This window comes from Barbatula barbatula, assembly GCF_947034865.1.
Source record: "Barbatula barbatula genome assembly, chromosome: 6".
NCBI classification, from domain to species: domain Eukaryota; kingdom Metazoa; phylum Chordata; class Actinopteri; order Cypriniformes; family Nemacheilidae; genus Barbatula; species Barbatula barbatula.
In genome coordinates this window covers 18,597,819-18,613,749 of record NC_136765.1, presented here as the reverse complement: position 1 = coordinate 18,613,749, position 15,931 = coordinate 18,597,819, and the positions used below count along the sequence as shown (strand labels likewise).

General features: G+C 38.3%; 1 protein-coding gene across 1 annotated transcript; it reads right to left on the bottom strand.

The window, feature by feature from the left end:
* Nucleotides 1-211: 211 nt before the first annotated feature.
* Nucleotides 212-15,550, bottom strand: papss2a (3'-phosphoadenosine 5'-phosphosulfate synthase 2a). The gene is made up of 12 exons (XM_079458622.1): nucleotides 15,309-15,550; nucleotides 12,031-12,145; nucleotides 9,617-9,852; nucleotides 9,286-9,424; nucleotides 9,061-9,179; nucleotides 8,010-8,123; nucleotides 7,543-7,654; nucleotides 5,832-6,037; nucleotides 2,321-2,456; nucleotides 1,527-1,795; nucleotides 1,168-1,397; nucleotides 212-1,054 (listed from the first exon to the last, which is right to left on the bottom strand). Exons 1-12 carry the CDS (start codon nucleotides 15,333-15,335, stop codon nucleotides 913-915), a joined length of 1,845 nt encoding a protein of 614 aa, XP_079314748.1. The 5' UTR covers nucleotides 15,336-15,550; the 3' UTR covers nucleotides 212-912.
* Nucleotides 15,551-15,931: the final 381 nt, after the last annotated feature.

Genomic DNA, 15,931 nt, shown 5'->3' with positions numbered 1-15,931 from the left:
AATCAGCTATTTGCCGGATGGTGCCATCTGGTTTCTGACGGGTGTGCTGGTGACCACCGGATGGCGTTAGAGTGTCCCTATAGCTTGCTGTTGCGCAATTTAAACTCGGGTTACCCCATCAGCGTCACTTTGTTCCTTGTTTCGGAGTACAGAGAGCAAGCTGTACATACACTCACATACTGTGAGATGCATTTGCAATGCAGACACGTGGTCGTGATTGTGTAACTACAGTACACAGATTTAATAAAAAGACAAAATGAAATTATTACTGCATTAGTGAAAGTGACCTATTTGTCAGATATGTTGACCCATACCCAAAATGTGACCTCTGCATTTAACCCATCCAGAGAGTAGTGAACACACGCACAGCAAATCAGTCAAATAAAGCAATTTCAATAACTGATGTCATTGAATTAACACAATACATTTAAAACAATAAATATAGTAGAATTTCTCCAAAACGATCCAACCTCCTTTGGGGAAATAATGTAATTCTTATTATCAGGATAAATACAATATAGTGAAATTATTCCTGTATTTAGCTATATTTTATACTGTAAGAACATATCTCAGATATAAAGAGTACATTTAGATTACAATTCATCAGCATACAAATGCATAAAAGGCATCTAAATAATTTAATCTCTTTGGGATAGTAAAATTTCACAGTTGAGAAACATCTACCGACATTTACCTACTACCTGGCCAGGCATAATGTGTAGCTGTACCCAGAAAATTCACATGATCTGACCTTCTAGTCCAAAAGTAATTTGAAGTAATCATTCATTATTCAATGCCTAAACTGTTTCACCGTACAGAGGTATTCTCAGTGTAGACCATATATTGCATCCAAACTATGATCTTCTGTGATTTTCAGTGTGTGGTGCTCCTGGTGGGTTGGGTTATTTGTCATCACTGCTGTTTCTGCAGGGAATTGTAATAATCAGTCAGGACCTTCCAGGCTTTTGGAGCCATGAAGCCATCGGGAGGATTCTCTCCACTGCGAGCCATCTTGCGCATCTTGGTCCCGGAAATAAACTCAAAGTCGGCATGCCTGAGAATCAGATGTATAAAACAGTTTATGAAGTTCAGCTCTAACTGTATCTACTAGTTACCAGTATCATCCAATTATTCAGTTAGAATTTCAAACACACAATAAAGTCTCACCTGTCTTTGTCATAGAAGTCCATTCCCCTCTTGGTCTTATTGTAAGCGGCCACTCTAAATGGGATGATTTCCACAGATGTCAGTCCAGGGGCCATGGACAAAACTTTACCCCCATGTAATGGATCATACAAGTCCTGCCCTGACTCCGGATGTGGCATTCCAGCAGGATCACGACCCACAATGTAGAAGTTAGAACCGGCTACCATCCTTGCACGACAATGCCACTGGACCTTACAGAAGCACAATAAAGATTTTTGGATAGTTGTGATGGTGGCACAGATATGGAATGGTTATGAGAGGAGCTCATTTTCTAGGAGCACAAAGTAACTTAATACTATTACTTATCACATTCTGCTTACTTCAGTAGGTCCGGCATACATCATGGGTGAGGGAAAGATAGCTACGATGGTGGATTCTGGGTCTAGAATGCCCTCCTCTAACACGGCTGCATGCTGTTTCATCCTCCAGTCCAGAGGCACATCATCATCTTTGGTCCAGCCACCCAAAGGATGCAAAAGCAACACAGGCCTTTGATATCCACGTTCCTCTAATCGGCGACGTGTGTCCGTCATCAGCAGAGCATGGCCATTGTGGACTGGGTTTCTCAACTGAAAGGCGAACACGGCATCTGGAGAATAGTGGAACTGTTACTATTTTGGATTCGTTATGTAATTTGTTATTTGAGATTAATGTTTTATCAACTTTAAATTTAATTTGTCACCAGAGGATCACTTTTTAAAGGGACAGTTCACCCAAAAATGAGAATTCACCCATTCACCCACCTTTAGATTGTTCCAAACCTGTATAGATTTCTTTGCTCTGCTAAACACAAAGGAAGATTTTTGGAAGAATAACTTGTAACCAAACAGATCTTATCCACCATTGATTTCCCTATTATGGTAGTGAATGGGAGATGAGATATTTTTGGTTACTGACATTCGTCCAAATATCTTCTTTTGTGTTAAACAGAAGAAAGACATTTATACAGATTTGGAACAATCTGAGGATGAGTAAATTATGACAGAATTTTCATTTTCAGATGAACCGTCCCTTTAAGTACATTTACCAACAAGTCATGAAATCAACAGCAAAAGTCACACCTTTTGCTTTACTATCTGGTATTTCCAGCTGTCATCTTCTAAATGTGTTTTACCTGCTTTCATGTCTTTAAATCTCTGCTTTAGTTCCCGTGGAGTGAGGCGGTATTGATCCAGCCCATCATCCCATCTGATTCCCTCAAACACCTCCAGCTGACCCCCTACCAACCAATCGCCGCTTTCCATTACCATCTGGTAACAGGTAGGACATACGTATCAATTTTTTAAATTATCTTACTATAGAAAAGGCAACCGTTTCATTTCAAGGTAAAAAGGATACTACAATGATTACTTCTTAAGAGAAACCAACGTTAATTTTACAATGTTTTTTTATTTGAACTGAAATAGACAGATGTGACCTCTGGAGGACTCGACCTCCGAATTGAGACACTGCTCTTGTCTGGTCTGTGTTCAATGTTTTAATGTAAAGTTCATCTAAAATTAATGAAAGTAATGAAATTTTGTTATGAACTCTTTTGACAATCACAATACTTCGAATGCGAAGATTTTATGTTTTTTTACAACTTTCAGCCATACCATACCCTCTGCAGTTCCTCCACAACATAATCCCCCCTCAGGACGAAAAATCTCACTCCGAGCTGAACTCAAAAGTTGGCAGCCCTGAGATATAATTACATGTATCCACACTTTAAACAAACCATATTAGTACGTCTGTCTTTTTAGACGGACTTTAAACATCTTCTACTACACTCTACCGATGAGCTCAGTAAGTGCGTGAAGAGAATAGGGTAAATCGTCACGGAACGATGACGTCCTTCCTCTAAAATCTCTGCCAGGTCTGATAAATCCGGCACCACAGGGAACAAGGGCGTTTCACTTCAGGATGCACATAGGATTAGTTATAAGTCTAGTTATTCAAACACTTCACCATATGTGGTAGGGCTGATACGTTTTCCATGGCACCAATTGGTGGATCCGATTATTAGCTGTCCTATCCGTGATAAGGGGAGGGTATATATATCCTAGGTTAAAGAGATTCTTTTTATTCTACTAGTCCCGCCCTTTCTTTTTTGCTTCTGCGTTACATCCGGTCGTCCAACAGGTATGTAGGAATGTCGACTATGTCATTGATAGCCTGTGGTAGATTAATGCTAGCGGTTCTTTGCAGAACGGCGCGTTGAGAGAAACCTTGTGACTGGCATTTGGTTGGCGTCGCCACTCTACAGGTAAATGTACTGGCTGTGATGGTGTGATGTAAGATTGGCTAGGGGTGACACCAGACAGGCTTTGTGTTTACAGGCGAACCGTGAGTGAGCTGGAGTCGAGCTTGGGTGTCCGTTGTGAATATTTTCGGAGCTGGCTGTGTGTGTATTTAACATACCGAACGTGTTGTCCCCCCGAACATTTGCGTGAGTACCTGATTCGCGGAGTTACGATATCGGATGTGCACGGTACGTGGGTTAAACCTCGTCTCTACACAATAGAACACATTCTATTTTAGACCTTATGATGACGATGATCTCTGTATGTCTCTGCCCTCATAAACGAACTCCGCCTACAGACTGTGAACGAGCCGCAACCGCCTAGACACTCATTTGTTGTTGCTTATCGGGGGTGGGGAGTTTCTTCATGGTATGTATTGGGAAAGTTCATCAGGATTGTAATGTGGTCTAATCCATCTAACCATTTATTGCATTACTGACAGATTGGCTGTGCCCCTACAAACGAGTAGTTCTCACGCGTTTGAGCTACGCTGTTGCTTTACCTTGTGTGGTGTGTGTGTGCGCGTGAGCGTGTGTACCCCGGTGTAACCAGTTTGAGGTGTAGTGTGGCCTACTGTGTCCCTAGACCCCGTGATTGGGCCTCAGCTCCTGTTCTATTTCGGTTTGGTCCATTTAGAGGGGTTTGTTGTCTCCGGTGGCTTACGGTGGTATTCTTCCATCCTCGTATTTTCTTTTGTTTGTATTTTATATTTCTTTTTTATTTCCAAATGATTATGTGTACTAATCTTTTAAAATAAAAGTATATATATTTCTATGCTTACGTCTCTTGCCGCTTCTTGAAGTGAACCTGTGTGCTTAAAGTTATACAAATTTCTATTTTGTCCCTGGCAAGTATCCAGGGTGGCGTAGTCGCTCCATATTGTGGTTGATTGGCGTCAGGTCACACATACATCAACAACCAAAAAGGAGAACCACTTCAGGCTATCTGTTTCAAGGCACATCAACAAATATGAAAAAAAGTTTTCTTCCTTAACACATCCTAATCACTTAGTGCTATGAGAGCGGAAGTGACCTAGTTGGCAGAGATTTTAGCGGAAGACATCCCATGTGCATATACTCTATTACATGATGCTGGACCTAACTTTTTCAACACATTAAGTGAGAAGATTAAAAAGAGCAAAGCAACAAAAGTGTGTGAATATATTGTCAGTAAAGAGAAATAGAGCTATTTAGTACCTGATCTCTAGCGATCTGTCTGCCATTTACCCTTACAGAATATTCACAGTATTCTTACATATTTTTACATTTTTACTGATTATCGTTCTGAGTATCTATATTCCTCAAGTGTATTTTTGTTTACACTGAATAACTTAAAAAATAGTTAATAGTAATTTGACCTGTGCTTTATTTTGAAAACAGCTAGTAAATTAGATTATAAATGATATTATTAATGACACATTGGAATTGCAGGATAACATATTTGGTTAAGGTTTTTGTCATGGAAACAATTAACAATTAATAAATGTAAATAAGTGAAAACCTAGATTAAAAATCTTTAGTAAAACAGGGTATTGAGCAGGAATCGAAAACATCAGCTCGGATGAAATATACTGTATTTGCCCACATGAAAAAATACTTCAGTATACTACAGTATTCACTAAAAAAAACATGCAGTAGATACGTTGAACCATACAGGGAAAAATACAAAAAGAAAACAACCATTTGTTTTTAAGTCTACAAGTAATATTTTAGTTTTAAAATAAAATAGGGACCTGCTTAATGTTATTATAATTATTAAGAGTAATTTGATATGGGTAGGTTATGATAGGCCTATAACTTGAGCCGACAGACATCCGAAGCATGCGCATAGACAGTGCGCTTCCGATATAAGCAACATACTGTTGTCTAAACACAAAATTACAGTATTTAAAAACAAAAGATTTCACGCAGACATAATCATCTGTAAGCCTATGTCTGATTAACTGTTGGGGAAAATATCTGATGCGTAAGATTATTTTAGATCCTTGCAATGCAATACAGTATAAGCCACCGATCTCAATGTCAATCACGTTGTCGGTGTCTGTCATGGGCAATGTGAAACACAATAGTTATTTTTCGTAGAATTCTAAACCCAACTGCCAACTGTCTGTTGTTGTTTCTTGGCATTTGTCTATGCGGTGTGGTTTGGCATAAAGACACACAAGCAGGCTTTTCTACATTGTAGTATTTTGAAACTGGATAACAAAAAAGGGAAATTCACTGAAACAACATTACACACAGGCGCTATCGTCCACCCTTGCCTCTGTAGTTTTAAAAATGGTGGTCCTGTTCGCAAAATGTCAGAAATGAAACTAATATAAGTTCTCATCCGTCATCGTCCTACCTTTATGTAAGGGTGCTTGGGGCAGGTTGTTCCCCATTGGCGAGCACATCTTTCTTCCTTTCGATGTGGAAAGAACTCTGGGTTTCGTAATATGGCGACATGTCTTCCTTGGTACACCAGAGCCACAGCCACACTGCCATTGAAATGTTCTTTAATCTTCGTCACAACAGGAAGAACAATGGGTATCGAGAGGTTGATGGTACCACCTGTGTTTAGGGTGCCACAACAAATTTAGGGTCTAAATCAATTGGCACTTTTCCACTGCATGGTACCGTCAGGTTTAGTACGACTCTGCTCAGTACAGCTCACTTCACTTCGGCTCAGTTTGCTTTTCCACAGCAGTTAATTAGTGGGTGGGATTATAAAGTTATCACAACATAAACACAGGCACAACACAGGAGAGAAATGGAGCATGACGATTGAGAAATCGCATTATATTGTTTTGCTGCCAAAATACCAGAGATTTTGGGTGATCTTACAGCAAAGAGCAGACAACAATCATTGGGTTTGCTCGACGGCTTACAAGGTTAAGCTAATGTAGCATGTAGCATTACGTTAAGGGTCTTAATCCATGGGTCTCAAACTCAGTTCCTGGAGGGCCACAGCTCTGCACAGTTTAGCTCCAACCCTAATCAAACACACCTGATTCAGCTAATCAACATCTTCAGGGTTACAAGAAACTTCCAAGCAGGTGTGGTTTAGAGCTGGTTGGAGCTAAACTGTGCAGAACTGTGGACCTCCAGGAACTGAGTTTGAGACCCATGTCTTAATCTTATAACGAAATGCCAAAATTAAGTATTAAAATGCGTATTCATGTGTTGCAAATCCAATAATGCTGGTAATGATTCTCTCTGCCCAATCAGTGATCTGTGCATAAACACATCACATTTTGGTATCGGTACAGTACGCTTGGAACCTCAATCGAGGTTGTACTAACAAAGTATCAGGTTCTAGGAACTACCCCCTGTGGAAAACCCGCAAAAGTGAGCTGTACCACGCTGTGCAGTACTATGCAGTGGAAAAACGCCAATAGAGGCATATATACAGTATATAAATAAGGCATAGAAACGCATATCAGATGTCATTCATTGTATTATTATTTAAACAAAACCATCAGCATTAGCACATTACATTTATTTTGCAATATTGTTACTAGACTTAGTCTGCTTAGCTACCTGCTGTTCAATAGCTGGTATGTGTAATGTGTAATGTGCTTGTAAGCCCGTGTAAATATTTCACTTTAACCAACCCTGTTTAACCAAACAACCAGGGGAGGTTTTACAAGACAAACATTTCAATGCATCACTCCTTTTCATAGAATGCAACTTGATCACTGACACATGCAGTATGATGTATGAAACATTTTAGAATAACAATGCAGAGCTTGGTTTCTGCTTCTGGTATAAGTACCAACAATTGCATAAGAAAGACAAACACAGATCTTATATCAAGTCTATAAACATGACTGTTTGTGATTGTCTTGAACCAAAATGCTAAATTGTATTAATATATAATACAGTATAGGAGGGAGAAGCTTGATAAACATTTATGGTGTTATTGGAATCGTTCAGCTGAAAATTTCAATTCTGTCATCATTTACCCACTGTGTTAAACCAAATGAAATTGAAGAGCTTGAAGAAATATGGCGACACACAATAATGTCAAATCTTATTGGTGAACAGTTCCTTAAAATTTGTGTCTGTGTTTTTACCATCCAGGAGGTTGTTGAAGTGCAGAACCTGTAGGTATTCTCTCTCTGTCATGAAGCCTTTAAGAGGACTAGCCCAACCTTCAGCCAACACCTGCACCCACTGCAAGTCCAACTACACAAAAGAAAATATAGAAATCTGTGTTTATTAACCGAACAGCTATTATTGGATTCATGAAGACTCTATTAAAAAAGGTTATCAAAAGCCAAATTCTAAGTTTATAATATCTCAAAATAATAGCTGCGATGACATTAGCTTTTCAGGACAGTTTTCGCATTTTTGGGAGTCTTTGGAATAAATTTGCATTGTAATTAGGAAAAACAGCAGCAGCACACTGTTCACAGTCTGATATTCCAGTTAGGTATCATCTTTGTAATTATTCTTCCATATTAATGAGCATAACGTTATTAAAAAAGATTTTGAACTGGTTCCTGGTGATGAGGACTACTTGAATACTGTGATAAGTTACCTTGGTGATGTTGATAGCTGGAAGGGTACTGGCCTCTGCCTGTGCCAGCTTGAGTCTGTTCTCAGGCACAAAGAGTTCATTAATCTCCTCAACAACTCCACTGGGAACTATGTTCTGAAAGAGAGACATCATAAAGAGTTTTGATGCTTTGAGAGCTTTGTTGGAAGACAAAGGGAAAAACACTACCGCTCAAAGTTTTGAAACGCTTGATCAAATGTTTGTAATGATCTTAAAAATGGTTTAATCTGAAGTTGTTTATTATAATGTTTCGTTATCTTTATAGGCAAAAATATAATTATGGCAACATATTCTTTTTTTATAAGAAAACTACTATTTTATTTCAAAAATGTATTTTGAATGGATGACTTATACCAAATAATGTAGAAAAATGTGCCAATAAGAGTCTATAATAGATAAAAATCTCTTCAATACTATAAAAAAAAGCTTCCCAGAGTATGACCTCAAGAAACTGGCTAAAAAAATGCAGTTTCACAAATTCTAGGCAAAGGGTCTGAGGATGCTACGAAATCAATTTTATTTTTGGATGCTTATAGTTACAACATATTTCAAATATGTTTCAATTGTGTTATTCAGTAGATTTTCAGTTTACGGTTATGCTTAAATGTACAAATAAATAAAACAATTGTAGATATTAAATGAGTAGTTGTTAATATGAATGATTATACAGGATATTGCATCTGCTTATATTTTTCAGTAGACACTTTGTCATAAGGCCATAAGAGCTGAAGAACCACCAGACTCCAAAAGTTACAAACTGTGATTTGTATTCTTTAATACGAGTGTTCAATGTGTGGTGATAAATATAAGTACATGTAACAATCAGAACACAAGCAATGTTAAGCGGAGTCTAAATTCTTTGTATTAAACCTATAATACATACATAATATACAATACCACTCCCTACTACTGTTTTGCCCTTCAGTCAGAAATGTATCCACATTCAGGTATCTGACAAAGTCTCTGACCTTGGACTTCTGACCGTGAGGTACTCAAAAGATAAAGGAACATTGCACGTGTTTGTTGTTCTTACCTGCTCCTTCAGCATGTCCACCACCTGCTGGATGCACTCGTTCACTGTGAGCTCTTCTGTCTTCAGAATAAGTTCAGGAGCCTCTGGGCGCTCATACTGAGAATCTATACCTGTAAAGCCTGAATAAAGATTTAAGTGTGAATGAAACAACAATAGAGGCAGAGAGGAAGAAGTCTATTTTTTATTTTCCATTGAATAGTGTGCAGTTTAGACTGTGCAAATTACCTTTAATCTCTCCGGCTCTTGCTTTCTTGTAAAGCCCTTTAACGTCTCTGCTTTCACAGACCTCCAGAGGAGCGTTCACAAACACCTCAAAAAAAGGCAAGCCTGCACTTTCATTGATGCGCCGTGCCTCTGCGCGGTCCTGCAGAAGCATTATCCGTTTTATTGAAAATATACTAAACATGGACTACACAGTATGTTTGAAGCAGTTATTAACTACAACATACTACACTTTGTTTAAATATTTGAACGCAAATCATTTAGAACCAGTTTTACTATAGTATATATGTGCTTATAATCTTGTTTTCTTGTTAGTGTTGGTGTGGTCGCTCACTTTGGTAAAAGGCGAGATGAAACTAGTGATGCAGACCAGCCCAGCATCTGCAAACAGTTTGGCCACCTCTGCAATACGCCGGACATTCTCCTCGCGATCCTCAGAACTGAAGCCCAGGTTCTTATTGAGGGCGTGACGGATATTATCACCATCCAGAGAGTAGCAGGGAATACTGTGGGACACCAGATACTCCTCTAACGCAAAGCCCACCGTTGTTTTGCCAGCCCCAGACAAACCTAGACACATGCACAGCAGATGTGGCAGTTTTATTCTTTTAAACAACACAAGGTTGTTAATGGAAGTATATTGTAGTAAAACATGTTTGACCTGTTGGTTTGTGGGTGTTTATTTGATGTTTGTTTCTTTTTCGGGCTGTTCAATGTATTCTTTTGGATCTTATTACACGACTCTTTGGAATGCTTGATTCTGATTGGCCAGTGGCGACATTTGTTTTTGTTTATTTTTCTTAGTTTATTATCTGCGTAAATATACCAAACTAAAGGTGAGGTTATTTCCTAATGAAAAATTTCTTATCTCATGTTGTTTTTAGATTATCAAAGAAAATACAAAGTATTTATGGTTATTTTCGGAACATTTTGAATAATAGACATTTCATCTGCCACTGAAGACAGGAGAACGAACGCAACACAAATTAGCAAATCATCTGTCTGCATATGTAGTGAGTAGGGTGGCCATACATCCGGAGTTTAAGCCCCCTGTCCGGACACTCATTTGTCCTCCTTTTCGGAGTTGCGCTGAATCGGCCTTAAAAAACGCGCACTAAAACCTTTATTGGGACGCAGCAGCATAGCGTCTGACGCCGTAAAATCTCCGGTCAAACAAATGATTGGCTGAAAGAGGTGTCAAATAAATATCTGATATATAATTGGTTAAAAACGTAAACAAGCCTCCACAACGTGGAGGTGGAGTCCACGTACTGGCTACGTCACATCATAACGTTAACATGCCGATACGTCAGACATCATTTAGTCCGGAATGGACAAAAGACCACGAATTCATATAAAAAAGCAGTAGAGATGCTTTCCATGGATTTTGCACACTATGTCGCTGTGAAGTAGACGTTAGTAGTAAAGGGAAAGCCGCCATTGACCGACATGCCTGCACTGAAAAACATAAAGGTAACCGACGAGCTGCTGGTACGTCTTCCCTTAGGTCTTATTTTCGAGAGGCAACATCACCTCAGGATGACAAAATCTCCGCTGCAGAGCTTTGTAAAGTCTATCATGCAGTCAAGCATCACCAGTCATACAGGAGTGTCTTGAATAAATACAAATACTGTGAACAAACACATTTAGGTCTACATCAAGATATGTCGATCAAATTGTCTGGCAATGAATAGAGTATGCTACTTCAGAATCACTGTATCATGATACAATCGATATGATAGACAAAATTGTATTGTATTTGCGAGTACACCAGAGACAGTTATTCTAACCTCACTAAATACCGCAAAGTTGTGTTATGGAAATGGCCACCCGTGAGAAATTGTGTGTACTTTAGGACCCTGTCTGGAGACACCAGTCCTGCCGTCATTGGAGCTGTCACGTTAAAAAGGATCAGACGGGAGTTTAACTGAGTTTTTAATAGTTGAAGGGAGCTTAAATCTCCTCAGTCGGTCTCAAGAAGTTATGAAGTAAACGTGTTTCAGTATATCCATATTTCTCTCACAATATGCACATTTTTGGACTAAAACTCTTAGTGATTACTAAACGGGAGCAGCCCTCGAAGAATGTCTCGTATCATCAACTGTACCTGTCTTTCACGCATATTACATAAACACAGAATATTTTATTTCCATTTTAATCGGGTAATTTAAAAGTAGACATTCAAAGCTTTCTTTTGACCTACGTTTCATGTTTGTGAGAAGTATTTGCATAGTTGTGGATCAGTGACGCATTTCAAAAATGACTTATGAGCGGAGGAAGACTGCTGATAACGGCCTGTTTATCTTACAAAATAACAACGCTTCGATGTTGTTGTAAGCGTACACACGTGAAAGATGACAACTAACAGTTTCTGATTATGCCCAAATAAATCGAATATTTTAAGGCTCTTTTGCTCTGATAATAAAAAGGTGAGGTAGTTGAAATGACTGACTTTGAAAAAGTTCGTAGCTTCTTAATGTTAGTTTCGATTACTTTTCGATCAATCGCCCAGACTTACCGTGTAATCAGGGTAATTTACAAGCAAACGGGTGTTATCGCCAAAATAAGCCCCTTCAGTGTGATACAAGACCCTCCGCTTCGCATCGGGTCCTGATCACACTGTCGGTGCTTATTTCTGCGATAACAACCGGATGCCTATACATTATCACTGTCTGACCATTTATCTACTGTGGTGTTTTTTCATTGGTAAATTCAATAAATAAAGATAAAGAATGTGGTGTGCTTTACCTGTGAGCCAGACTGTGCATCCTCTGAAACCCCCTCTAGTTCCAACAACCTGTCCTCTCTTACTACGACTGACATGATGGGCCTGATAGATCACATTAGTGGACTTCTGCGGATCCTACAGTCACACATGACATTCGCATTAGTGGCGTGCACAGGGTGATGATGTCAACATGGGTGAAGATGCCATAATGAGTGATGATTCATACTGGATGATGATGCCATATCAAGTCATGATGCCATAACGAGTGATTATTTATACTGGATCATCATGCAATAGCGAGTGGTGTCATAATGAGTGAAACGTCATACTGGATGATGATGCCATAACAATTGGTGATGTTATAAAATCAGATCAATGTGATGATGTGATAGTGAGTGATGATGTCATAATGAGCGATGATGTCACAGTGACTGTTATTGATGATGTAATAGTGAGTGATGATGTCATAGAGTAACATTCATTTTGTCATTAGAGTGATAATGTTTTGAGCTATGTTGTCATAGTTCGTTGAGGATGTCATAATGGGTGATTCAATCTATATTAAGATAAGTCAAAGTGAAGTGCTTTACAATTTAGTCACTTCCGTCTAGGGCTTCAACGATTTGTCGTATTCTTTTTGTCGAGTAGTCGTTGCATCTAGTGACTTAAAGGGATAGTTCACCCAAAAACTCAAATTTGCTGTTTATTATATTAGATTCAACTTTATTGTCATTACAAGTATACAAGTACAGTGTAAGTTTATTTACTCACCCCCAGTCCATCCGAGATGTAGGTGACATTTTTTCTTGAGTAGAACCATAAAGAAGATTGTTTTGTAAATCTGCAGCCCCCTTTGCTTCATATAATGGGAGTCTATGGACTCCAACTGCCTAAGAGTTCCTAAAGCGCATAATAAAAAAAAGCGGCTCCTGGCAACATGTTGACTTCTTGTGAAGCGAGTCGTTCAATATTTTCATAAAACTGGACATAATTTTTTATAATATTAGCCCATACTGTGCAGCCTCTGCACACGTCCTGATCGCGATCTTGTAGTATTTGGTGGCGGACGGCATAAATTTTTATGGTATTATGTGCTTTAGGAACTTTTAGACCGGTGGAGTAAATAGACTCCCATTATATTAGCAAAGAGGGCTGCGGATTTACCAAACAAACACTATGGTTCAACTCAAGAAAAATATGTCACCTACATCTCGGATGGCCTGGGTGTGAGTAAATAAATAGCAAATTTGAGTTTTTGGGCGAAATATCCCTTTAATGTAAAAGCCTGCATTATCGTGATTTGACCGCCACGGCGTTGTAGCGCAAGTGTGTAATGCAGTTTTTGTTGATTTGCTGAAGGAGATGTTCGCAATAATTATAGCATCAGTTACTTTACTGTTATTAAATAGGGAATGTCTCTCTGCTTGTCAGTTAATTTTTACTATACAAATATTATAATTTTATAATAATTGTTTAGTATAATTGTAATTTGTTACTGCTGTATTACAGCAGATTAATTCATTTGTATTTATTGTTCTGAAAGAGAAATGCTTATAGAGCATTTGTGTGTGATTTCAGTTGGACGAAATCAGGAAAAAAGATAATACGTACCTGTATAGTTGGTTCTAAATTTATTAAAACAACTATTTCAAAAGCAGATATAATTGTCTGTGTTTATTTATTAGTTATAATATGTATAAATCAAAGTTTTAACTATTTGCTTAAAAGCTGAATTAAAACCTAGTGATTAGTTGTTGGAATAATCGATGATTAATAACCATAATAATCAAAGGATTAGTCGATTATCAAAATAATCGTTTGTGGCAGCCCTACTTCCATCTATATAATGCAGTGATGAAATTTACAACATCAATTTCATAATATTTTTCTTTTTAGATTTACAAATCTACTGTGAACCCATACACTCTGGACACTTTAACGTGACCAACACGTAATAATAGGATTTTGGACCATCGACACGCCCTCCAGACTGGTTAATGTGGGTCAATAAAAATGACATGTTATGTGGAAATGAATAAATTAAGAATCAGTGCATAAATAGTGTGTGTGTGTGGCCATTGGTCAAGAATTAGATGTCTACGTTAATTGAACCCTCAAAGTGGTCAGTGTGAAGCAGTTGTAGCTGTAATGATGGGGCTTATTCACCCCTCTCCCTCTCCCTGATACAGTACACACACTCTTGTGTTCCTCCAGCCTCAGTTCCCTGCAGAGCACTCAAGAAAAACTGAGGTGGAAAAATACTGGGTTTCTGCAGGACGAGCTGGAGAAAAACCAGCTCTCATATAAAGACCATTATATTAATTAAAAAGGAAGGCATGTGTATCAGCGTTAGACACACATCCTTACACAAGATCAAAGTTTAATGGTGACAGTTCCACATCAGAAGAAACTGGATAAATGATGTCATGCAGGAACATTAAGCAGTCAGATCTTCACGCTAACTCTGCCTTAAATTTATTTGTGGAGTGCTTAAAAACATACAGATTCATTCAGTACAAGCCCCGCTGGTTTCCACTGAATCCCAATGACAGACCACCTCTCACATATAGCAATTTCAATGTTTTTTCTAACCAGTGGTAGTTTTATGAATGAACCCTATGTGAAAATAAGCGGAACAAAGGAAAGCCTGACACAAAATTGCATGGATAAACTGACCTCTAAACAGTATTCTTTTCGGGAATGACTCATTTTGATGCACAGATGCAGTGTTAAGAACTGTTAGGATTGTTTTATACATTTGAGAAGGATGTTAACTTTATGGTTTGAAGTTTAATATAAAGTTAAACATTTATATGAGTGTTGCTATGATATACTCTTAGAGCATGATAGTTTATCCCATGATCGGTGGGCCTCAATAAACAACTGGACTCTGATCCATGACACAGATGAACTGACATGAACTCTAAAACAGAGTACATGCATAAACTCACCTCACAACCTCTATTACAAACAGATATACCCCCGCCAATTTTCCCTAAATGTGTACAGTTCTTGTCAATATTCTTTTATATGGTCTTAAAATTAAATATTAAAATTAAATTCTACTTTAGATTTTTTTATTTAAGTTAATTTGTCTATTTTAACATTCACTGTCACCAGCGCTTTTGCAAAATACCCCCCACAGAATGAATGCAGTTATATAACAGTAGCACGAGAAAAGAGAAACTTTAAAGAAGCTCACGGAAGTTACAAGTTATCCCTTTTTCATGCATTTTAGACAACAGCCTGTTTAACACTAAAGAAACTGTCCAAATAAAGATTTGTGCGTAAAACTCACCAGGTTTTGTGTTGTGTTTCCAGGCATCTTTCTCCAGTGAAGTGCGCTCGTCTCAGGAGGCGGGGCAAGCCGAGACCGCAGGTGAGGTCTTTGAAGGTGGATGAAGTGAAGAAGCGGAAAAACACGCTTTTTTAACAGCTCTCGGAGACACGTCGCATTGCCCCGGCCCTGCCCTCGTCACACCTCCCGGTAATATTATCTGCATACGAGTGAATGGAGAGTAGTGTACCGGTATGTGACATGCAGGCATGGAGGAGGGATCAAGTGCTGTAGGCTCGAAGGGAGGCGTAAGCGTGAAAGTGGCCCTTGTTCCACATTCTTGTGTGAGATGAACGTTCTTCGCGGTGTGGACGTCATATGTTACAGTTAAATTTACAATAAACACTTAACAAAAATGCAAAGATAACTTTACAAAAAGGTTTGTTATAATTAGTTGACGACATTAGTTAACATGAATTAAAAATCGCAAAAAAATAATCTTAGTTCATGTTAATTTCAACATGTACTTATACATATTTAAAAGATGAATAAGACAAAAAATTCAAGTTTAGCTAATGCATTGTTGAGTGATGTTAATTAATGATACCTTAACGTAGGCTGAGGTCTTATAAAAAACAAGCACA